The sequence below is a fragment of the Nymphalis io genome, chromosome 8, assembly GCF_905147045.1.
Source record: "Nymphalis io chromosome 8, ilAglIoxx1.1, whole genome shotgun sequence".
Lineage (NCBI taxonomy): Eukaryota > Metazoa > Arthropoda > Insecta > Lepidoptera > Nymphalidae > Nymphalis > Nymphalis io.
The window spans coordinates 7,681,989-7,708,272 of NC_065895.1; the positions used below are offsets into that span (position 1 = coordinate 7,681,989).

Genomic DNA, 26,284 nt, shown 5'->3' on the forward strand with positions numbered 1-26,284 from the left:
CGATAGCGCTCAACTTATGGCCGTGCAAGCTGCTGCGGGAGAAAGTTAACTGTAGTGCGGACTGCGGACCCGTTACCGCGCGCCGCCCGCTGCACGCGCCACTCGCCACTCTGCGCCAGCCGCCAGTCGGCTATCGGCCTCCGACTGCCTATCTTGTGTCACGCATATTTTCGCGCGTCTTCTCTACACGATGTTTACACTCTGCCTATCCATCCGACAAAAAGACAACAGAAAGCGATAGTGTTCCGTATACTGAAGGTTTGTATTGTGAACAGTGGACTATATAGTTTTTATTTTTTACAAAGTTCATTCAAAAAACAAATCGTGCAAAGTGCAACGCCCTGAACAAGGGGTAGCGATGACGTTCTCTGGAAGCATGAAGGAGAGTAAACCGCATAACGTAAAAGACACCTGGGAATCAGAGGTGAGTTTCATAGATATGATGATTGCAATTTTAAGTGTTAATTAATTTATCTAGCACGCATGTGATTCACGACGGTCGGAATGAATGGAAAGATCTATCAATGGGATATCTATTAAGTTGCGCGACAATTTCTTCATAACCGCTAAACAATTGTCACTTTCTCCTCACTAAGAAACTTTGTTTTATGATCTCTATAATATACTGACTATTTCACGCGACCTCAAACTTATATTCATATACACACGGAACTTTTTTTAAGTGTGGAAAATGTATCATGCAATAAACAATGGTTAATTCAGTAATATGGTTAAATACATGTATATATCTAATACAAGTGTAACTGCTCCTCAAATCTAATATTTCTTTAGTAATAGTATGTATGTATGTACTATGGGCTACAACAACTGCTATATAATGTGTGTGTTTCTGTGTTAATGGGATTCTGTTTTATTATTGTTTAGTCTGAGACATACAAAAACTTCCAGAACTTATTTAAGCCTCTATCGCCATGTATACATAATAATGAAGGCGGAGACTCAGTATAACACACCATTTAACACGGGTATATTTGTTTTATACCGTGATATTTTAAAATATATAACAAAATAAAATCTACGTCGATGTATCTGCTTCTATAATATAATAAAATACCTCCTGCAGGCTATTGCATGCTTCACGTAACTTTTCCTTGTGAAACACCATTTAGTATGTCCGAAATTTGTTTTTACTAAGTTTGTTTTATCAAAAGTCATAAATTACTATAACATTTATTTTCATAACGATATATTTTAATATTTAAAATAGATCGACCTAATGTTGCTTTATTTTTTCCTATATTAAAATAGTAATTACTGTGTACTTATTAGCGAAAGATATAATTATTAACGCAAAATACGCGTAGACATTAATGAAGATGATAGTTTAGTGGCCTATGCATTTCAGTTTTGTCACCGTAGGCCCAGTACCGCACTACGGACCGGAAAGACTTCATTGACATAATGCACTATATGATTTGTATCTCCGTTACAATATATAACCATACTGTAAGGTATATCCTTCCAAAACTATGAGGAATCTAAAAAGTCTTTTAAAATTAATAAAGTAGAAGTTTTTGAGTTACTCTTAAATAATTTAAAAGTATGTTTGTTTGATGTTGGATTCGTTCAGAGCATTCTATCAGATCCTTTATCAGAATAAATAATAAGTGATGTTACAAAATATAGAAGGGACAATGGGACTGACGTGCCTGTGTAGGACTAAAGTCCCTAAATTAAATAAGGAAAAAAAGTAGTAGTTTTTGAACTTAACTGTATATATACTGTTAAAAATTAATATTTTTGTATTATTATCACTATTAGTCGTTAGTCTTGTGTACATCTATATATGTATTTATTAATATAGAAATTTCGGCACAGACCCACACTGATACATAGTTTTCTGGCGTTGAGATTTGAGAGTTTGACATTATTCATAATTACGAATTGTATTAAGTGACAACAAAATAAATACATACAAAGCCGTCTAAATGCTTCTTTGCCCTTTTACTAGAACATAAATGTTGGCAAAATTAAATACTTACAATACGTAATCAGTTACTTTTGGAAACGATATTTACAAGACAAACCATCTGTTTAGGTACGAACGTAACTAAACTGGTAAACATTTAAAAAACAATAATTTTATATATTGTCCTTAAACACTTGTCTTCAACGAAATGTATGTTACTCGATATCTTCGCTGATTTTCGAATTCAATAAAATCATAATTAAAAAAATACTTTAGTCTGAATAAACATTCACAGTTTTAAATGTGCTTGTATATTCTTACAAACACATTAACTACTCTAAATGTTGATTCTACCGAGAGGAACTGGCGACTGAGAAGTTTCTCTTTTTTAATCAATTATATATAGTATATACATGTAATAATCATAATTATATTTATGAAAATCATCCAATACTAACTCCAAGCTTTTTTATAGTTTATTATTATCTTTTACTTTGTAAGCTTTACATTTATTAATTACGATTACAAAATTATTATCTGCGGGATTTTATTATAGAATCAACAAACCCGGAAAGGTCGTTTTGACTTTACAGATTCGGAAACTTTTAACAAGTTTTCCTTAACCTGTCGTAGTTATACAACGTTTGTCCTACTGCTTCTATAAAAATAATCAATTTTATTGTGAATATTATCGTAAATATCTTGTGACGCAACCAATAGATTTCCTTCTTTGTCAAACCATCTCGAAGTAAGTTGAAGAACGAAGGCATATTTTTATTTCTGCAACAGTAGACCATAAGACATGATACAAGACAAGTATCAATGTCAATAAATTGCCTCACTTTCCTAATCGCATTTAAAGTCCATTAATTATATACATTTCAAAATGCATGTGAACCAAGAAAACTGATTTTTAGATATTGTGTAAGATTTTTTGTTATTTTTTTGTTCGTCTCAAAAACCAAAGAATTATATTGCGGGTTTTACCGTGCTCATAGTTTGATAATAGACATTTTTTCAAAATGTATCACGAGTAAGAAAAGAGCGAAAAGCAAATTTGAACCTCTTAGTTTTACGTTCAATATCTCAACAACAACTAACTGTAGGTGAAGAATTCACATGACCTAAATTGTAGAGTATATGATTGTAATTTTCGTAACATGACGAAAGCTAAGGTATTTGAAAGAAAAAAAAACTTTTTCACAATAACGGAGAAAACTCTTACGAAATCTTGGCTGACAAATTCTAGTTAAGCTTTTCTTAGTCAATATATGGTTTTCAAAAAATAGCCTTCTCGATCTTTATTCGACGTTACAACTGGACTATGCCACTGATGATAACAAGTGAAAAGTCATCTTGAGCATTGAATCTAAAACAATTCCTAGAAATATAGGCATAATTTATGCTGAGATGTCTATTGCTTAATATTTTGTTACCACGCACTCTGTATTTGTATTTTGTTTTTGTTGGTATAATAGATTCCAATGTAGACATGCGATATTCAAGATTGATACTGGAATGTCTCTTAACTTTTCTTTAACAACTTTATTGTTAATATAATAACTCTTTACTCGCGGTCATGTATATATATATACATGACTATATATATATACATGAATATAAATATATATATATATATATATATATATATATATATATTACTGTAATCCGGCACAGACCCTACTCACAGCATTCTGGCGTATTGTCAAGTAATTGTCAATACGCCATTATTATAGGATATCTTAATGTCTTTGATACGATACTATGTTTAACTTTCAACTTTTATTATTTTATTTTTTTTATATGCCCCGGGATGGCAAATGACTCTACTCCACCTGATGGTAAGTGGTAGTAGAGTCCAAACGCGACGACGGCCAGTACAGTCGGGAAGAATGTTCTGTACTAGCCGTCCCCGCCTTGCCGGCCCGCAAGATGCCTCTTCACGCCTCGTTTGAAGGAACCCGGGTTGTAAGAGGAGGGGAACACGTGAGCTGGTAAGGAATTCCATTCTTTGGTAGTGCTGCAAAGAAAGGAGTTGCCAAATTTCTTTGTGCGCGATGGAATTGATGTCACAGTTAGGCGGTGACATCGAGAACCAGCTCGCGTGGACTTAAGAAGGAAGGGGGAAGCAGGAATTAGAGAGAATAATTCCTCAGAGCACTCGCCGTGATACGGACGATAGAAAGCGCTCAGTGCTGCTATCTCGCGACGCGATTGTAAAGGTTCAAGGGTGTTTGTGACCTTTACGTCACCAATAATGCGTACTGCACGTCGCTGCAACCGGTCCAAGGCCTCCATTAGGTACTTAGCGGAGCCATCCCAAAGGTGCGAGCAATATTCAACGCAAGACCGTACCTGTGTTTTGTATAACAGGCACAGTTGTTGTGGCGTGAAAAAACGCCGCACCTTGTTCAGAACTCTGAGTTTTCGTGAAGCTGTTTTTATAATAGCCTCGATGTAATCCCTTGGACTAAGGTCGCAGCGAACGTCCATCCCCAGCATGGCGATTTTGCTTTGTATCATCAGCGGTGTGCCACAGAGGGAGGGATGAGGGTAAAATGGTGACTTTTTCGCTGTGAGAGCGCACACCTGTGTTTTCTTGGCATTAAAATCAACAAGATTATCAGAACCTAATTTGGCGATGAGCTCTAATGTCCTATCGAGTTCAATAACAAGATTCTCCCGCCTCTCCTCAGTTTCCGCCCGCCCAGCCACTGCGCGTCCGTGGTATCCACCATGCACTGTACTATCATCTACATAGCAATGTATGTTCCCAAGAGAGAGCATATCATTGATATGCAAAAGAAAGAGTGTGGGAGATAGCACAGATCCCTGGGGGACGCCAGCATTCACTACATAGAATTGTGAAGCGCAACCATCTACTAAAACACGAAGGCTACGCTTGTGTAGGAAGCTGGCAATCCAGGTGCATAGCTGAGCAGGCAGACCATATGCCGGTAGCTTGGAGAGAAGACTTCTGTGCCAGACCCTGTCGAAAGCCTTGGAGATATCGAGGCTGACAGCCAACGATTCTCCATGCTTGTCGATAGCTTCACCCCAGAGGTGCGTTACGTACGCTAGAAGATCACCTGTGGACCGTTTTTGTCGAAACCCGTACTGACGATCATTAATTAGACAGTGATCTTCTAGGTAATGGATCAGTTGGTTATTTAAAATCCGTTCCATCACCTTACAAAGTACTGAGGTGATAGCTATTGGCCGATAATTTGCCGGGTCAGACCGATCCCCTTTTTTGGGAACCGCTTGCACATTAGCTCTTCTCCAAGCCTCCGGCACACATCCCGAAGAGAGAGAAAGTTGGAACAGGCGCGTTAACACAGGAGACAGCTCCGCCGCGCACTTCTTCAGCACAATGGCTGGTATTCCATCGGGACCGCTAGCTTTCCGTATATCGAGTGATTGCAGCTCCGCACGCACATCACTTTGCCTGATTTTGATGTCAGGCATCGTGTGGCCACATGAAGGTATTGTTGGTGGCTGCGCACTACAATCATCGATCACAGAGTTGTCGGCAAAGAGTTTAGCCAGGAGGTCGGCTTTCTCCTGCGGACTGTGAGCTAGCGTGCTGCGTGTAGAGCGCTGTGCATCCGCTCTCGTGTATGGCTTCCTACAGGACTTGGAATTTTGTAGTGAGTCAATGTTAGATGCCCCGCTAATGCAGCCGTTGATCCACGCGCGATATGCCGCCTGCTTAGATGACACAGCGTCGGCACATTCACGAGTGAACCAACGGTTACGCGTACCCCTATTGATGAGATCTGAGCAAGGAATGTAGTATTCCATTCCTAACATGATCTCATCAGCAACAGCAGCGGCACTAGCTGTCGGGTCATTCCCACTGAAGCAACGTTCCTTCCAAGGGACTGACGCATAATAATCGCGCATACCGTCCCAATCTGCCGACTTATAGTGCCAAACGCGACGTTTGCATACCGCTGATGGCGGCAGCTTGGCCTGTGGCACTTTGGTAGATATAAGGCCGTGATCCGAAGAACCAAGTGGAGCTTGAACCACAACCTTCCACCGGGTGAGAAGTCAGCAGAAGATTCAGTAGAGAAGGCGCTTGCCCATCAATGTCTGGGATCCTGGTGGGCTGATCAACCAGTTGGGTCAAGTCGTGTGTGAGAGCAAAAGCATGAGCAGTTCTTCCAGCATGGTCAGTTTTGAGGGATTTCAACCATGATTCATGGTGAGCATTAAAATCCCCCAAAAACACCAATTCCGCGTTAGGAAACTGCTCTTGCGCAGCATCTGCCACCCGACTAAGATGGTCAAATAATCGGCTTGTCTCCAAGTCACCATTGTGGGATCTGTAGAGGCACACGTAGACTCGACTCTGACGAACCAGGTCCACACGTACCACCAACATGGAGAAGGAGGGGTCCTCCAAGCAGCGCAATCGGTGACAACAAACATCCGCCCTGACGAACAAGCATACTCCGGCTTTCGCTTTAAAAGATTCTTCAAGGATGTAGCCGGGATAGTTAAGGTAGCTGGTGTCGGCAGGGCGGAGTATTTGCGTCTCCGTGAGAAACAACATTGCTGGCCGTGCTGTCTCGAGATGGTGGTGGACAGCGTTGAGGTTAGCGTGGAGTCCTCGGATGTTAGAGAACTCGACCTCAAACAGCGTGGGTATGGTGGGGGTGTGCACCGCTGAACGACCGTTATTTCTTATTTGCGCTACCATTTGGAAAAATAAGGAAGATACGTGAAGCGAGCGACGTATTGCCACGATAGGGATGGGCAAAGTATGGAGGCGTGTTTTCCCAAATGTTTGCCAAAAAGGAAAATATACTGATCCGTCGGACGGAAGGGCCCCCGAACCCCCCCCCGGAAGTGGCCGCCGGGACCCCACCTTCCGGTCACCAACCGGCACGACGGTCCACCCCGAGATTATGCGTGGCCTGGTGGGGCAGCCTCGCGAGCTGGTTAGGCACGCTCGGGCCCCTGTACTATGCCACGGGCGGCCAGCGGAACAGCCGTTTCTTCAGGTCTCCCTGTCCGGCAGGTCAATACAGTTTCCCCCGGCATTGGTTCAACAGCCGTCTCCACCGGACCAACACCCATCGCGGCAATACTCGCTCGGGCACTGGCTGTACGCTGGCTGACCTCGAAACGCGGCTGCAAGCCACTTCACGAGTTTTTCACCATGCGTACGGTAGTAACAAGCCAGGCGGATATTAGCATCCTACCACCAGATGAGCAGATGGTCGCTCAGATATCCCTTAGTCGCCTCTTACGACACCCATGGGAAAGAGAGGGGCAGTGAAATGTATTCTTTCTCCGTCACTGCACGGATAATTAAAACTTAGTTATTAAAACTTTTAACAACTAATGTAAAAGTTTTAATAACTAAAAATTAGTTATTAAAACTTTTAATAACTAATTAGCCATATTACTAACAATAACGTTTCTTCAAACAAAATATCACCGCAGTTTTTACAAAAGTAATTTTGGCTTTGGAATAAAAAATAAAATGCTATTATTCACTATATACTAAGTTAAATACCGAACAATATGGATAATTGATTATTTCCACATCAAGATTTATTGTAGCTAATGTAATAGACGTATCTAGTAGGTCAAAACAATAAAGTTAAATATTATAACCAGCTTAACTTAATGAATTTAACGTGACAAATCAATATAATATAGCATGTCCATTATTTCTTTCCTTAACTTAAATGCAACTCCGTAACTAACTCAGAAGGTACACCCTTCTGAGTTACGGCAAAGCATAATTATATTGATATGAATGTTGTGTAAGCTTATAAGTTATATTATATGAAATAGTTGAAAAAACACATTAAATTTTTAAAATAAAAAGTTAAACTTTAATAATGTAGGCTTAATGTTTATAAGCATTTGAATCAGTTTTTTTACGAGTCTATAATTTGACAGTTGCACGTGAAACTACCTCCGGGTGGAAATGCGGATTAGAGCGCGGGTACCGGCAATAAACTGAACAGTTATTTACTTAAATGTTACGAAAGTACATTAACTTAACACACATTTATCTCAATAGTTTAGTAGCATTTAACATTGGTCGCACATTCCGCTGCGAGTAGGAAATTTAAAACTTAGTTCAAGTGATTTAATGTCGCATGTCCTTGCATTTGCCTCTCACTCGTGTATCGTGTAGCGTAACAAGTTCCGATTCTTTATAAATAGAGCACAATATTGATCAATGTTGCTGTTTTGAACAAATATATAAACTGGTTTTTTCAATGTATTTGGTATTTACATTTACAGCTTTATTAATGGGGCGTAATTTTTATTAAGGTCACGTACGACATGTTAAGAATGAAGAAAAAAAACAATATTTTGTGTACAATTTGTAAAAGTTAATAAAAAATTAAAGAAAGTTCATAGTTTTCTAAATAGATAATTCATAACTTCTCAAGTACAAGCTATTTTAAAGTTATTTTATATTCAGTGTGTGGGTGGGTACGATCGTGATCGTTTCTTTCGTCTCGCATATCGTGAGAATAAAATAGGATGATATCAACTCTGAGTAAACAACAGACGCGTAAAAGCGTAATGAACTTCTGATTACCTCGCATTGATTCAACAAATTTTCTTTCCTTATGCGGAATCATCATATGTGAAAAGAAAATTAATATTCTCTCTAAGGGCATCAAATGGAAAGTGTTTAGGTGGCGGACCTGACTGTTTAAATTAAATGTAACAATATTAATTACTGCGCATTACAGTTCAGGGATTTTTTAGTGTTAAAGACTGAACTATTGTTTATAATTAGTGTTTATAATTTACCTAACATCGTACGGAGACCTGCATGTGTCAGATGAAAACCACGTGTGTATCCTTCAACCCCCATTGAAGCAAAGTGCTTGAACAAGCTCCAAACCTTCTCTTTAAAAGGAGAGGAGGCACTGTTGCACACACCTTGGTTATTTTAAATGTTATGGATAATATATATATATATAAATATATATATATATATATATATATATATATATATATATATATATATTATATATATATATATTATAAGTGTCCATAACGCTATTTTTCATTGTGATACTTTCCTAACAATAAAATATGTTGAACCCAACTTCATACAGAGACTTGTTAAGCTAGAAGTTTAGTTTCTTTTTTCAAATATAATTTGAAACATAATATTTCTCTGCTATCACTAAATTCATCGCGAATTTCTAGAAAGAAAACCCTAAATACTTTAATAGAATTAAGAATAACAATTATATTTTAAATTATGTTCACAAATCGAAATTATAATTGTAAAAATTACTGTTACTATTTCAACTACTTTTATATAATAACATTAATAATAGCACCAAAAGTAGGTACAAGTTGTGAACTTCTGTCGAACGTGTCAAACGCCACACCTTGCAAACAACAAAAGTTTATCTCTCCACCTCGATAACAAAACACCTGTATTCTTTCTGTTAATTCGGTATATCACTAAGCGAGAGTGGAAGTGTGTCAGTGGATGTTAACGGCGTCGACCGCCGTGTGATCCGTGATCCGGGTCGCTGCGAGTTCGCTGACCACAACGCGAACGGTGGCAGTCTCATGTTTACAAGATGTTTACTTGTTTCCCAAAGACATATTTCATACGTAGTTATTATAGTTTATTCTACGTCTCATGTTTGAAACTTTTACACTTTCATTAAAATTTTGCTATATCAAACCTAAATGCACAAACATTTATACATATAAGAAGTAACTTGTTATTTCTGCTCCAATTAATTTGAATTAAATAAGTAAATGCGTCGATTGTCTGAAAGCCTTCTTTATACAAATATAATGTTTATGTTGCCTCATATTTTATTGTAAAGGTCATAATATCGTCATCTTCGATGGTGATGATGCCGAGATGCTAATTTTGCATATATTAGTTTTAGTTATTGTGTAACAAAATCGACAACCAGCTACAGAACGTCGCACCAAGGTGATCAAATCTTGAAAGTTCACGGATTTATAATATTCAACAAAATTACGTACTTTGTATAATGAAGAGTTCATTTTAATTAATATTAAAAAATAAAAACATTCACCAACGTATTCATTAGATATAGATCTTTTATATTTTTAATTGGTATGATTTAGTGGCGAAATGAATGATTGCACTCTTAACTAACGCGTCTTTTTATATATATTGTAGTATCTACATAACTGTGGCTTATATTGCAAAATTGGTACTAAATACTCGCAACAGCGATCCAATTACATGTCATTCAGGGCAGAAGTAGAAACGTCGGCCGACTACAACCGACTATAATTTATGTAAGATTGGATTGAATTAAGTGCTAATTAGCGTAATTTTAATTAAATGAGATTATCATAAATTATTTACCGTATGTGTGTACTCATTAACAGTTCAAAAACATTTACAAACAATTCATTTTAGAAAAATAATCGGTAATAATTACAGACGTATCCACAAGTTGCAATGCATTATTTCTTTTTTTATCTAATAAAAATAAGTGTTGAAAAAAATATACAATACTAAAATAAAATCGTTTTGTTTCATTATTTATCAAAACATCTCCATGCGAAGGTTGCAGGCAGGTTCCATATCAGTCCACGACAATTTCCATCCTGAGTTGTGTCTTACGCTTACCGGTAGTACGTAATGCCGGTAGTCTATATTCAAACCTACTTGTGATGTAACCCACAAGACGCAAAGAACAATTTCATCCGTCACATATTCAGCTTACAGTAGCTATCAGTATTACTACTTTTTTTCACTTACTACAGGTTTTACTTACATTAAGTAAGTAATGGTATAAATGTCCCACTGATTTGTATTGATGTTGGTTATGTTGGGAATTTACAATGTTAAACATTGTCTAGACTAATTAGTTAAAACTAAAAATATTGTTATCCTTTTCTTATATTGTGTATCATAGAAAATAACTTGTTATAAGTTTCAGATCTTGTTAAATAAGTTTAAAGATTAAATATAGCACAGTTAGTCATTGACATTTGAGTTTACCAAAATATTACAAGTTTATTGTGTGTGCAACTGAATAAAAGTGAAGGTGTTCGCATTGTTGGAACTGGGGAGCTCAATAGAAACCGGCGAAAAGGCTAAGGCGTGCCCGACTTTGCGTTTTGTTGCCGCCGCTTAGAGCAAAAACGTGGGGAGATGTAGGTCGTAGCGGCAAGTGCAATTTGCACATGCCTTCACTAAAGCGAATAGAAGGAACAATTCATGCTGCAATGAAAACCCTTTTTATGTTCCTTCATCAGAATATTGAACAATCAAATTGACAGACTAAGTCACAACAAGAGAAAATGCTAATAAAATTATTAAAAAAAGAAATCAAGAGTGTAACTAATAATTATATTATAATTATTATATAAACCGTTTGCAAGAGGTGTACATTTCAAATTTAATTTTAATATCAAGATATTTAATGAATAATAGTTTTATTTTGCCGTAAATGTTGCTATTTAAAGAAACACGAAACTTTAATTTCCGTATACAACACACCGATTTAAAATATTTCTTTAACAAAAAGCATACTGCACATAGTTATAAATTCACCTCATTACATATTTATTAATTATAATATAAAATTATAGAAACTACAACAACTCTACAAACTAGGAATTCTCAGTTCTCTTTGACCTCTAAGCGTAACCTTGCTCGCGCCTCAATTCAGACCTTAGACACGGAATTGACTCCAAATGCTTTTCGATATTCTCTTTGTTCGGCGTATTTATCTCCAAATGCCAGTTGTTTGCCAGCGTATAAACGTGTCATGTTTTTGTTACAATGAAATAGCGGACAGCGTTCTTTATTCTGTTGTATGGCATAAACATTATTACTTCGTTATAATTTGCGGTATTACGAATTTTGTTTCGAAATCATTTGTAACGATCGTCAACAAATAACTTTCAAAGAGTTTAACGCGAAAAACGATCAGATACTTTACAAAATGGTTATCAACTTTGTCTATACAATAACCAGTGATAGTTGTAGGTTGTTAGGTAAGCCGTCTATCCAATTGCAACCTGGTTGAGACATAATAATATAATAAATTATAAAAAAAAGTAAATTAACGGACTGAATTTTAATATCTAACAAGATGGTTATATTTCAGTATATATACACTGAAATATGAATGAATGTAAATTTTATGTTAAAAAGTGTTAATAAAGGTATAATATTTTATTCCATAGTTAATGTAGATGACAAAAAAGCTAGGAGTCAGGATTTGTGAATTTTCATACATAATTTATCTTTGTTTTCTTCTAGGCCTTCTTAAGATTAAAATTCAATAAAAACAGTAAATATATATATATATTTTTACAATACATTTAAATATCAATGACCATCGTACTCTTTGTGTTTGACTAGATTGAATGTCTGTTCGCAGAGTCTACTCGGTTGGCGCAACTTGACCAATTTTGGCCGTTTGTAACGCTTTATTACCGGCCTAATGTAGTTTATTACGGAATGTCGATAAGCTTTCCAATTCGACATATAATATTCGATTAATTAATTCGATTACTATAACCAAATCAAATATTGATAATATTAAAAAAAAATCTTAATTAAACATATATTTAAGTGTTATTGTTTAGTAGGAATGTTTCTAATTAATTTGTTTATCGTTTTGCAAAATCTAAGTCACTAAAATTATAATAATTAAAAAGTCGAATGATGTTCTAGAATAACGCAGCATTTTCTTTTAATTACTCTGGTGTAAGCTTCATACAGACAGCGTTGTTTCGCAATCTCTTAATCGTCGAATTACATAAATAGTATTATGTGTACCGTGAACAAGTCATTTTGCTTTTATAACACTATATTAAGTCACAAGGTACGTAATGAGCCACAGAAAAGTCCTATTTGTAACAGCTATAATTAATTACTTTACTCATATTACGTAAAACTCATCAGCGGAGTTGAAGCATGACTGCTTGGCTAAAACTCTAAGATTAATAAACACTAGGTATAATAAAATATCAAAAAAACTTAACTTATATTTTAAAAAGTTGCGAAACGGTTAACTGACGAATTTTAATTCCCTAAAAAATTTCTGAAACGTTTTAACAATTAAATTAAAGTATTTACTCTATCGAAAATAAGTAAAAATTATTTTAAAAAGGATGTAAGAAGTAGAATTTAAATAATTTATGAAGATAATTAAACAATAATGAGGTCATATACTTGCATAAAAATGTAAAAATTAACCTTAAAGCGACGCACGGTTGTTTTTGTATCTAAAATCGTTAACCGGTTCGATTCGTCCTCCTTATTTTACACACCAATGCTGTTCTACAAAATTTAACAATTCGCTTTCTTTTCGTACCCTAATAGATTTAAATAGTTGTTAAATGAGAACACATTATCCGTTTTGGTTATTAATTTCTTCAAAGCCCAGAAGCCACGTTGAGTAATAAATTAGCTTTTCTTTAAGTTAGCTTTATGATTGTAGCGACATATTAAACGGTTACACATATATACATTATTATACATATATATTAAACGGTTTGATGAATGTTTAATTAGTCAGAATTCAAAGAGTTATTAATAAAATTGAAATTAATTATAAATTAATGTTTTCAGCTGGGTTATGGATGGTCCCGAAATGGTCAGCGTCGGTGCCGCTCGCACCGGCCGCCGGAATCGACAATGTCGGTGAGCAGTGACATCAGATTCACACGTCGCAAGCTCAGCCGGTCCTGCCGAGGGTGCTGTGCGGCTCTAGCAGCCTTACTCGTGTTGCTACTGCTCGCCGCTGTCGCAGTCTACCTCGGCCGTTGGTACCTCTATTAATATACTTTACACACAGCTTAATAGTAATTAAACCGACAATTAATGTTATGCTTTTAGACGAATTGATGAAATCGGTTAAGAAGATAACCGATTTCGGTCATGGCGGCTATTCAACGGTGAATAGCCAAATGCACATTAGATATTATAGTTCTAAAGTATATGCGCAAACGCAGAATTTATTACTATTCCCTTAGTTATAATCCAATCGAAGAGAGTTTAGGCCCAGGACTAACGGCTTTTAGTGCGAGGCACGGCCTCGGGAAGCACTTGCATAATAATACCAATTTCCAAATTTCGAGCTATTGCAAAATTTTCTTTGCATAAAATGCCAATACTTTTTTTGGATTTGAATCCAACACTTCGGTACATGCAGTCTTATAAGCTAGTCATACTATTATAAATAGATAAGCTTTCTTGTCAAAATATATATGTTCATCTTATACGTTAAAAGTGAAAGAAGGACTTGAAAACAATTACCAGTGCTTTACTTATTTATAAAAAAAAATTACATATTAAAATTTGGTCTGACAACTATCTCTTATAATAAGTCGCCAATCACAATGTCGATATACACTTATCTATATCGTCATACGTACATATACATACAAGGGAACTTAATACTGCTGTAATAAATTGTTTGTTCTTTTATTAAACACTCGTTGAATCTTGTAATCCTTGGCTTCATTGGCTCACGTGTCATGTATCTTGGCACCGAATAAATACTATGAAAGGACACGCTCAATGCACAAGAAACTTAATTCTGCTTGTTTATATTTCTATATATGCGACTACTAATAAAACTAAATCGTTGCGATTGATTTTGACATTTTTTTTTAAATTAAATCTAAGTATTTTTATTATAGGTACAAGATTAATTATTCAAGTGGAAAAACATATGCACTTGACAATTGTACCAAAGAGCATTCAGAAATATATTGCATATAATATATTATATAATTATAGTACGTCTCTTTTTTAATAATAAAATTGTGTTATAACACTTACTCCAAATCTGCCTACCAATCCCATTTTCCACCAATTACTTGAACATCGTGCAAAAAATGTTTTCGCTCTGTTCAAAGATAACTTGGGTCCTCCACTCCTTAGGCCTCTGCCTCGAATTTTGCGGGCAGCGGGGCGGCGGCGGCGGCGGCGCGGCAGCGGAGCGGGCAACGCATACCTGTTCTCCAAACTAGCGGGCAGATCGCGCGGCACTATAGCGGTGTAGTGTTGTGTTCGTGGTTGTGTTGTCGAGATATTTGTTTTTATTCGCGAACGAAATGTCTGAAAAACGGCGACATCTTTTTGATTCAAATTTATTCCTAACGCTCGATTTATTGTGGGCAAAAGAAGAAGTGGATCCCTACTATAGGGCAAGGAAAATAAATGGCGAGTTTTATCGAAATTATGAAGAACAGAGACAAAATCCCGACAAATTCTACGACTAATAATTGGTTAATTATTCTTCTATTTTTATGGTTCACATCTTTGCTGTTCCATATGGGTGTCCTCTCAAAGATTGCCGAAATAATTAGCTCTTGCACGTCCGAAGACATTTTGATACGTCACAAAAAAAATGTACAACACTATACCTACAATGCAGACGCGCGACGCGGGCGGTCACCGCTTGACTGGAGTGCACCGCTCGTTGCCCGCCCCCGCGCCGCTCCTGCACCGCTGTATTCGAGGGCCGGTCCATTTGATTATACGCGTAAGGCCTCTGCCTCGAATTTTGCGGGCAGCGGGGCGGCGGCGGCGGCGGCGCGGCAGCGGAGCGGGCAACGCATACCTGTTCTCCAAACTAGCGGGCAGATCGCGCGGCACTATAGCGGTGTAGTGTTGTGTTCGTGGTTGTGTTGTCGAGATATTTGTTTTTATTCGCGAACGAAATGTCTGAAAAACGGCGACATCTTTTTGATTCAAATTTATTCCTAACGCTCGATTTATTGTGGGCAAAAGAAGAAGTGGATCCCTACTATAGGGCAAGGAAAATAAATGGCGAGTTTTATCGAAATTATGAAGAACAGAGACAAAATCCCGACAAATTCTACGACTAATAATTGGTTAATTATTCTTCTATTTTTATGGTTCACATCTTTGCTGTTCCATATGGGTGTCCTCTCAAAGATTGCCGAAATAATTAGCTCTTGCACGTCCGAAGACATTTTGATACGTCACAAAAAAAATGTACAAAACTATACCTACAATGCAGACGCGCAACGCGGGCGGTCACCGCTTGACTGGAGTGCACCGCTCGTTGCCCGCCCCCGCGCCGCTCCTGCACCGCTGTATTCGAGGGTCGGTCCATTTGATTATACGCGTAAGATCCTGCCGCTCCCGCGCCGCCGCCGCCGCCGCCCCGCTGCCCGCGAGATTCGAGGCAGAGGCCTAAGATCCTGCCGCTCCCGCGCCGCCGCCGCCGCCGCCCCGCTGCCCGCGAGATTCGAGGCAGAGGCCTTAAAGCTTAAGCCCCGGGGGAATCCCAGGTCTAACCTTTATATCCGGTATTGATAGTTGCGGTACTAGTATTGTACTCAGTTTATTAATAAGATAACTTTTTTGGTTTGCCCTTTAACATTACTTCCCAGAATTTGATGCAATAATATAGAATTTGTATTTTTTTAAATCAACTAGTTCGAATGCCGGCTACTATTTTTTTCTATCAAAATCAACTTCAAGACTTCTTTGAGAATTTTCTTTGTATTCTTAGTTTCAAAATATGTCCCACGCCTACTTGAAAAATGTAATCAATAGGGTATATACGTTACATTTTTCAATAATAGTACAATTACTGTTGATCGAAATACTACATTTCACTTACATTGAGCTGGCGTCGTGATTACGATGATAGAAACTACGGTCCTGAAATGCCGATCGTTTCTTCGGTAAATAACATTAGTACCTTAAACTGAAATCAATGTAAACAAATATATTTATTTGTATTATGTCTCTGGAGCTAACTTCAAAACAGCTTAAAAACATACTTGTAGGCATATACATAAGCAATTATAATCAGTATAAAATGTTTATAGGATTTTTTTCGAAACGTGTTAGACAAAGAATTGTTTTGCTTCCGTTATTACTATTCGGTTTTTGGATGCCTTATTATTTGACGTATACTATACAAATTTAAAGCATACACCTGTTTGTCTCGGGGTAGAGATAGTAGTTGATAATAATAATTAAACTTTTATTAATTAAAAATATTATCGCTTATTTCTGACTATGCTGTGACATTTAACGGAGACCCGTCACTGTTAAAAGGCCGTCGTTCTGCGCGGCCTTGCATTCGCCTCTACCTACTCTTAAGTTTGTCTTTACTCTGAATGCATAAAGCAAAAATCTGTTACACCTTATCTGGAAAACACGATTTTTCTTTATAGGTTAGGATAAAAAACTGAATCAAAATCAATTTAATAAAATGACACTAAGCCCAAATAATTTAAAATGATAAGATATAAAAAAATACGAGAACAAAAACTATCATAATATAAAAGAAAACATGATTTTAGACTTCAAATATCACAAATCTAGAGATTAAGAATAAATTGCTTCTCTCACATTTAACAACTGTAATTTGAGCGAAACCTTAGTTTAAATTGTAAAATCAATTTTGTTTTATGTATTTTATTTTTGTCTACCAGCGAATTTCTTTTTTTGTATTGTTATTTTATTTGAATTTTTAAATATTGATTTCATAAAGACTTTAATTGCAGATATGTACCTATTTGGAGATCCATTGAATCGGCAAACGTTTCGTGGTTCATTCGAGGCTACGTCATGGGGGACACAGGATCAAGTAACGCCCGAAGCCAAGGACAACGTCACACGCGAGGGTGAACTGAGACAAGCCATCTTTGACTCTTACACAAAATCAGAGTTACGATCTTGCTTTGTTGCCGCTGAGATCCTGGCATTAGATAAGTAAGTTCGACTTCATTAATAATATTTATACTTTGTTTGTGTACGTGTTTTTTTCTGAACATAGGAGAATTTTAAGGGGTTTTGATGCTATTTTTGTGTGTGTGTCGAGTTGTACCCTGGGTGGTTTGGATTTGACCCAGTAGGTGGTTCTAGGATCGGCTTCCAGGAGTTATTGTCACAATTTTTAGTTACACAGTCGGGTCGGGCGGATATAGTATCTTATATTATATACTTTTAATGATATGCTACATAATGGATGAAAAATAAAAACTTACTTGCAGCTTCTCGACAGAATATACAGAATATTCCAATCGAAGAAGGAGTAAAGATAAGCAAACCTTAGATTTACAAATTATTGAAAAAATTACGATACTTCAAATATGTTTTGATCAATATAAAAAAAATATTGTTTATCGTACCTTGCGTCGCCTGATATTATAAACTAAACAAATATATCATTAAGGTAGCTATTGCTTAGTGTAACAATTATATAATTAAATAAAAGGGAATCGTATAAACTTTTTTAAACCTTACTAACCTAGAATATACTATGTATGTATGTATTAATTTTAACCAAGAATAAATGAAAATATGTTTCAAATATAAAAAAAATTATGTAAGTGTTAGAATATTAAGTGACAGAATAATAATGCACACATCACCGAACATGTTTTGGTTGTAATATTTTCTTTTATTTGGCTTTATCATTCATGCTCATATTATAACATGCAACTTATAAGGAACTTGTTCAGAAATAGTAGCTTAAGTGGGAGAAAGTTCGCTTTCTAGAGTCTCATGCGGTAAGATCAAGCGTGCTACTGGGCTGTTAGTAACAAAGATCGCGTTTTTCATTCCCAATAATAAAAATAGAAAACCTTATGTAACTCATCCGATTCGTTATCCTTTTTAACACGTTAACGCCTATTAAAATGAAACGAATAAAATTAGATTGTCTTATTTTGTATGTTTAAATTATGTTATAATTAAAAATATATTAGGTATTATCTACCCTAGTTAGTCAACCCATATTAATAAAATAAGTCTTGGAAGCCGAGCTGTAGGATATTCATGCTGATATTTTAATCGTCTATATTTTTTTATAGTTTACTAGCTTTGTCCGCGGCTGAATTTAGTTTGTGACTATGAAAGTACATTATACAGACGTACTAAAATTTCAATATTAAAAAAATAAAACATAGTCTACGTTACTTCTGGATAAAATACCTTTTTAATGGTAAAGAATGATAAAAATTGGTTCAGTGGTTTCAAAATATATGGATTATATAAGCAATCTAATCTTTCTTCTTTATAATATTAGTTTAGATATATGGTCCTGCGAGTAAATGCTGTTCCCGTTTTTCTGTATTTTATAATTCAGTACAGAAAAAGAAAGGGCCAAAAATGACCTTCAAAGTAGTTTAAGAAACGCACAACGTAGAAAGTTTGAAGCTTAGAAACCCAAGCACGCACTAACTTTCCCATGTCAATATAATAAAAGTATCACACCGTGGTTAATGTAAACGGATCATTGCATTGTATTGACCTACTGTGTCGTATTTCAGAATAGGTCATTTTCTTATTACCACGAAACAAAAATTTTGGTCATAAAAGGGGTTCTAGAACCGTTATGATAATAAAAATAGTCTATTAACCCAAAATATTAGATATTTTATATTTATGAAATTGAAAGTAATTAAAAAATTATTGAATAACACTAAAATAATTTTTAATTCGAAAGTATTAATGAAAAGTATATTTTTGTATTTGTGTAGTTTTTCTACATAGAACTCTGCGGTATTTTATGCAAATCTTAATCTTATATTTTCTATTTTTTAATGTCAATCAATTTTTTCAAATTTAATCACACAACAAAAAAGTCTATTATATATGTCACTTAGCGCCATGAAGGCCATTTAATAAAATATACCTAGATATTTACGAGCATATTATCTTAATTAAGTCCGATTTCTATTTTTGGTAAATTAAACGAAAATATAACTCTTTATGCTAAATAAACGTAAAAAAAATAATAGATTTTAGAGCTTTTTGTGTTTAAAGAAAGTATTAATGTATAAATTGAATGTTAATGTTTTAGCGTAGAGAAAGGTACGCGAGTGCACTTTGAAGTATCTTTCGAACCTATCTTTACCGCAGTGAGCACAGCAGACGTGACCGCAGTAATGACACGAGAGCTTCTGTCCCCTTATTTCCATACTTTAGGAGTAGTTCCAGCAACGTTACATATTGAGGTAAAGTTTTTTTTTAATTAAATTTACCATACTATAACTAAGGCGTATACATGATTTTTTTCTTTTCAAATTATGTATCTGTCATTACATTAATTATGTATTTTTTGGTTTGAATGTAACTCTGGTTCTATTTGAAAATATTATTTACAAAAAACATCTGATAGCTAACTTATAACTTTTTTTTATAAAACAGGAAAGTTCAGTGATTTCATCACAAGCTTTAAAAGAAAGTGACACACCAATTACCGAAGTTCCCACCACCGAAATTGTGACCTTCGAAATCGAAGAAGATCTGCGAGAGTGTTCTCCCTTGACTTTGGCACTTTGTTCATATCTACCCTACAACATCACCACTTACCCCAACCTAGTCGGTCACAGCTCGAAAGAAGTGTTACTGCGCGATCTCGTCGCGTTCAGGGAACTATTGGATGCGGAATGTTCTCATCTAGCACAAGTAATTTTATTTTATTTTATTTTACGACGAGAAACACTCTTTTCGATTAACCCACATTTGACAATCGACTAGTTTTTATAAAGATTTATTTACACCTCACTGAGTGTTGAATCTTTTGAAAATAATGAAAAAAGAGTTTTTCGAAGCTGTACTGTGACTTTTATTGTATTTAATTGAGATCATTTGAATAAAATAAAGGTTTCGGAGGAGCTTTAGAGAATTTAGATATTGCAGTTCAATCAATCAAAATAATAATTAAATAAATTTACTAAATATTGTTAGACAGAAAATATCTAGTGTAAAATGTGATATATTTTATGAATCCCTAACAAATTGTGTAGGTATTAATAAAGTCTGTAGACATCCCTGGCGTTAGTAATTCCAGTACTGGTGGGTCTGGTCGTCAAAAAAGTTTGCTTAAGTAAAGCTGATAAAAATTTCAATGCAATATGAGTATGTATTTTGAATTTGAAATTACATCACGTTATTTTTAACTGAAATATTTAGATGTACAATAAATATTAACGCAACTAAATATTTTTATCATAATTATTGATGAAATTTTTATTTTTTTTAAATCTTCAGTGGAATGAAATTTCCGTTTGGAACTAAATATTTTGTTTGCACGTGCAGAACATGTTTTTTCAAATCCGAACCTACCACTAGGCTAGTAATTGCCGCATCGTTCGCATCATCGCTGCCACCGCTCAGAAATCCGGACGGATCGCTAGCTCACAGTCCGCAAGAGCAAGCTGATCTCCTGGCTAAACTCTTTGCCGACAATTCCGTCATCGATGATTGTAGTGCACTGCCACCTACAATACCTGCATGTGGCCATACGATGCCTGACATTAAAATCAGGCAACGTGATGTGCGTGCGGAGCTGCAATCACTTCATGTACGGAAAGCTAGCGGTCCCGATGGAATACCAGCCATAGTGCTGAAGAAGTGCGCAGCGGAGCTGTCTCCTGTGTTAACGCGCCTGTTCCAACTTTCTCTCTCTTCGGGAAGTGTGCCGGAGGCTTGGAGAAGAGCTAATGTGCAAGCGGTTCCCAAAAAAGGGGATCGGTCTGACCCGGCAAATTATCGGCCAATAGCTATCACCTCAGTACTTTGTAAGGTGATGGAACGGATTTTAAACAACCAACTGATCCATTACCTAGAAGATCACTCTTTAATTAATGATCGTCAATACGGGTTTCGACCAAAACGGTCCACAGGTGATCTTCTAGCGTACGTAACGCACCTCTGGGGTGAAGCTATCGACAAGCATGGAGAATCGTTGGCTGTCAGCCTCGATATCTCCAAGGCTTTCGACAGGGTCTGGCACAGAAGTCTTCTCTCCAAGCTGCCGGCATATGGTCTGCCTGCTCAGCTATGCACCTGGATTGCCAGCTTCCTACACAAGCGTAGCCTTCGTGTTTTAGTTGATGGTTGCGCTTCACAATTCTATGTAGTGAATGCTGGGGTCCCCCAGGGATCTGTGCTATCTCCCACACTCTTTCTTTTGCATATCAATGATATGCAAAAGAAAGAGTGTGGGAGATACTGTATCACGGCGAGTGCTCTGAGTAATTATTCTCTTTAATTCCTGCTTCCCCCTTCCTTCTTAAGTCCACGCGAGCTGGTTCTCGATGTCACCGCCTAACTGTGACATCAATTCCATCGCGAACAAAGAAATTTGGCAACTCCTTTCTTTGTCGCACTTCCAAAAAATGGAATTCCTTACCAGCTCACGTGTTCCCCTCCTCTTACAACCCGGGTTCCTTCAAACGAGGCGTGAAGAGGCATCTTGCGGGCCGGCAAGGCGAAGGCGGCTAGTACAGAACGTTTTTCCCGTCTGTACTGGCCGTCGTCGCGTTTGGACTCTACTACCACTTACCATCAGGTGGAGTAGAGTCATTTGCCCTCCCGGCGAATATAAAAAAAAAAAAAAAAAATCAATGTAGCTTAAACTCATTATCATTATATCATATAATAATGATGCCTAATAATTTAGAAAAAATCTATCTTACTATAAAAATAATCAATTTAATATTTGAAGGTCGTATTGATATTCATTCTAGGACTTCGTATGTCAAATGTTGCAACCTCGGTGCGAGGGTGACAGGCTCGTGCGTCCGTGTCGCTCGTACTGCCGCGCTTTCCACGCGGGCTGCGGCGCACGGCTGCCAGACCGCCTGCGCCCACACTTTGACTGCGCACGCTTTCCTGAATACTTCGGTCCCGGATCTTGTTCCCCTGAACCAGGTAAGGTTTTTAATATGTTGTCTAAATATATTCGATCATAAATCTGTATCTGACGGTCATGATTGCACCACAATCCATAATCCAACACTGTATCGATTTTCGACGATCGACGTTGATCATACATTTATTTATTTTGTATTGTTTATTTGTTTAAAAGAGAGGTTTAGCAATGCTAAACCACAACCCAGGAAAATATTTTCTTGAATTGTGGTTGTTAAGAAATACATGTGACCCGGAATTTGAAACTAAAGTCCCCTAAATTAGCAGCCTACTTTATAAACTAGCCAGTAGACTAGATGGAAGTTACGTACTAAGTTTTCAACTCCGCAAAGTCAATCAATCTTTTCTAGATTCAAGTCATACCTTTATTCTATAATCATATCCTCTAAGTAATTCAACATTTAGGAAGAAATAAATTTGAGCTTATTTAAAAAAAAAGATTGATGTGGTATAATAATGTACAAGAAATTTACGATAATAAAGTGTGAAATTTAAAGATTAAGAGGTAAAAAAAAATATTCAGAGAAAAGCAGTAGTAGTTGTTATAATAATTGGTGTATTTAACTATTTTATTATTTAAAAACAGATTGCATGGGAGGCTTGCAACGACTTGCGTTATCGAGGCGCGCATGTGACGCAGTGCCCGACTGCGCGGACGCGTCCGACGAGCGCAGCTGCGCGCATTGCGCGGTGGCGGGTCCTGGCGCACTGCGGTGCGCGCTGCTGCCGCGCTGCGTGCCGGCACACTTGCGCTGCGATGGCACGCCCGACTGTGCAGACGGCAGCGACGAAAGTGGCTGCTGTACGAAGTTTTTTAAATATCTAAAATCTAAGAGATTGAACCTATAAAGAGATCGTAATAATTAATGTTTTTAGTATGGATATCTCGTTCCTTGGCCAATTGGAAGAGGGAAAGTAGTGAAACGACACTAGGTGCAGTGCGGAGCCGCGCCGGCTACGCGGTGTGGGCGGAGCGCGGCCGCGCGGGCAAGATATGCGCGGCGCCGTACGAGGCCGACCGACGCGCGCTCATGAACGTCGCCACGTCTCTGTGTACAGCGCTCACATTTAAGTATGCTTTTTAATCTCGATACAATTCCTCAATTTAACAGTAAAGAATTCCCTAAAATAACCACATTCTATGTTGTTATTCTGTTTTTAAAATGTTGAGATAAATCAACATAAACATCTATCTTAAGAGTAAAATAAAAGTAAAGCATATCCTCATTTTATTCTAGCTTTTATATAAGTAAACATATTTTTAAAACTTATAAGCATAACATACGTTCTATTTTGTATGATATAATATTTATTTCATGCTTGTAGATCTGCTGTATCAGCAGAAGCTGTACCTGATTTAGAAGAGGAAATCGACGAAGATACCACTGAATCAACAATCAAAAATAAATATCGAAAAGATCCTGCTGAATATGTAGAGATCGTTGACCCCTCGGCGCTCGAAATTTCATTTATAAAAAGTGAATGCCCGCAGCGAAAAGTCATTAAAATAATCTGTGATCACTTAGGTAATATGAATATTTTAAATACTTATTTTATCAACGTTCAGTTTAAGCTAGTGAAATAAGTCTACTTCAATGTCCAGCCGTTCACTTCAAAATGCATGTGAACCGAGAAGGCTGATTTTTGGCTTTGAAAATATATATATTAATAACTTGAAATTGTCGACCAATATTTCTTATAATGTTTTTCCGCCATATTGGTAAAAGGAAAAATTTTGTTATTTTGCGATTATTCGGCACTTTCACATATAATAATAATAATAATATCCTGGGACATTTTTCACACACGGCCATCTGATCCCAAATTAAGCTTATACAAAGCTTGTGCTATGGAAACCAGACAACCGATATACTACATATACTACTTTTCTTTTTGTAAATACATACTTATATAGATAATTACACCCAGACTCAGGACAAACAGACATGTTCATGCACACAAATGTCTGTCCTGGGTGGGAATCGAACCCACAACCTTCGGCGTAAAAGGCAAGTATCTACCAACTACGCCAACCAGCTCGTCTATATATAAACATGATACAAAAATTGCGACTTTTTGTTGTTTTTTTACGTTCTACAGCTTAGGTCGTATGAATTTCTCAACTATCGTTGCTCATTGTCGAAATATCGAGCAGAAAAGTAAAAATTCAAGTTTGATATTAGCTTTTTGCCGTTTTCTTTCTCGTGATACATATCGAAAAAATGTCATTAGTTTTTGTCAATTTTTGAACTCACGTTTTTCGGTCACAAACCACATTACCGCTTTGTTTACTGTACCAATAAGACCAACATTCCAAATGTTACAAAAAATATATTCAAACAGAATGCGGCCTTGCATCAGCTCGCGGCGCGCAAGTGGCGCTGGGAGTGGAAGGGCTGCCGAGGTCGGCGCGCCCGGGCGACTGGCCGTGGCACGCGGCGCTGATTCGATCCCATGTACACGCATGTGATGCCGTGCTCGTGCATCCGTCCTGGCTTATAACTACCGCATCATGTTTCCAAGTAAGCCCTTATTTATTTTGTCATTTATAAATAATACTTATTTTATTGACCATGTAGTATAGATGCCATAAGTATAGTCTCGAAATCATATATTGGCGACATATGAAACACATTTCGTATTAATTCCAGGGTCAACCGAAAGCTGAATGGACTGCGAGATTAGGTACAGTAAGAATTCAAAGCACAACTCCTTGGCAGCAAGAGCAGCGCATCGTTGGTATGGTACGCTCACCAGTCGAAGGGAGCATGCTGGCAATGGTGCGACTGGAGGAACCTTTGGAAATGACAGACTTTGTGCGACCAGCCTGTCTTTCGGAAGATGGTTTAAAAATAGATGAGCATAGTGTCTGTAATACTCTAGGTTGGACGAGAAACAGAGATCAGTTGCAAAGGGTGCATGTTGTGCCAACCTCTATGAATACCTGTGAAAATGTTAGTATTGCTACTGGAAATGGAATATGTGCTGAACCACTATATGACCAAGATGATTGTGATGTAAGTTGTAAAATATATTTTATAATACCTTCAAAACCTTTTTATATATTTCACTCAACATCAATTTGTTTTCAGGAAGAAGAATATGCAGGAAGTTCAATGATGTGCTTTGATGAAAAGTCTAAACGTTGGTCCTTAATAGGTGTAACTGGATGGCGTATTGCTTGCTCAAAAATTGGACTAGGTCGACCACGAATATATGATGCGGTTACTTCACATATTGATTGGATTCGAAGGACAATTTCTAATTCATCAAGGTGACCTTATCATAAAGATCTTTAAAAAGACTGCAGAAAGATGTATAATTTCAATAGTATGTCCACATAGGTAGTTATTAAACATTGTTAAGATTTTTCTATAAAAATAACACTCAATACTTTAAGGATACATTTTTCTTTGTTTTATAAAAGAAAACATGCAAATTAAAAAAAAAATCTTTTAGCTTAAGTCCTAGCAAGTCTGCTAGCCTCCTGAAAAATGCCATTAAATATTACTTCTTTTTATTTATAAGTGAAATTATTATGTAACATTGTGTTAAAACACAACAAATTTGTAATAATATTATAATGTATAAACTGCCTTCTAATTACCGACTTATCTGAACTTAGGATAGTTTATTTATATATATTTTGTAAATTAATTGTAAATATATCTCAAAGTTAA

The 26,284-nt window shown here is 36.6% G+C and overlaps 1 protein-coding gene across 2 annotated transcripts; it reads left to right on the forward strand.

The window, feature by feature from the left end:
• The first annotated feature begins 138 nt into the window (after positions 1 to 138).
• LOC126770127 (atrial natriuretic peptide-converting enzyme) lies at positions 139 to 26,284 on the forward strand. Of its 2 annotated transcripts, none has more exons than XM_050489290.1 (12): positions 139 to 424; positions 13,518 to 13,710; positions 17,444 to 17,651; positions 19,747 to 19,900; positions 20,094 to 20,354; positions 22,421 to 22,604; positions 23,191 to 23,406; positions 23,481 to 23,676; positions 23,931 to 24,130; positions 24,948 to 25,126; positions 25,256 to 25,621; positions 25,697 to 26,284. In XM_050489290.1, the coding sequence occupies exons 1-12, from the start codon at positions 359 to 361 to the stop codon at positions 25,880 to 25,882; spliced, it is 2,409 nt and encodes an 802-aa protein (XP_050345247.1). In that variant the 5' UTR covers positions 139 to 358; the 3' UTR covers positions 25,883 to 26,284. The 2 variants fall into 2 exon arrangements, with proteins under 2 accessions (XP_050345247.1, XP_050345248.1); XM_050489291.1 differs by having other exon boundaries at positions 385 to 424; positions 13,518 to 13,714.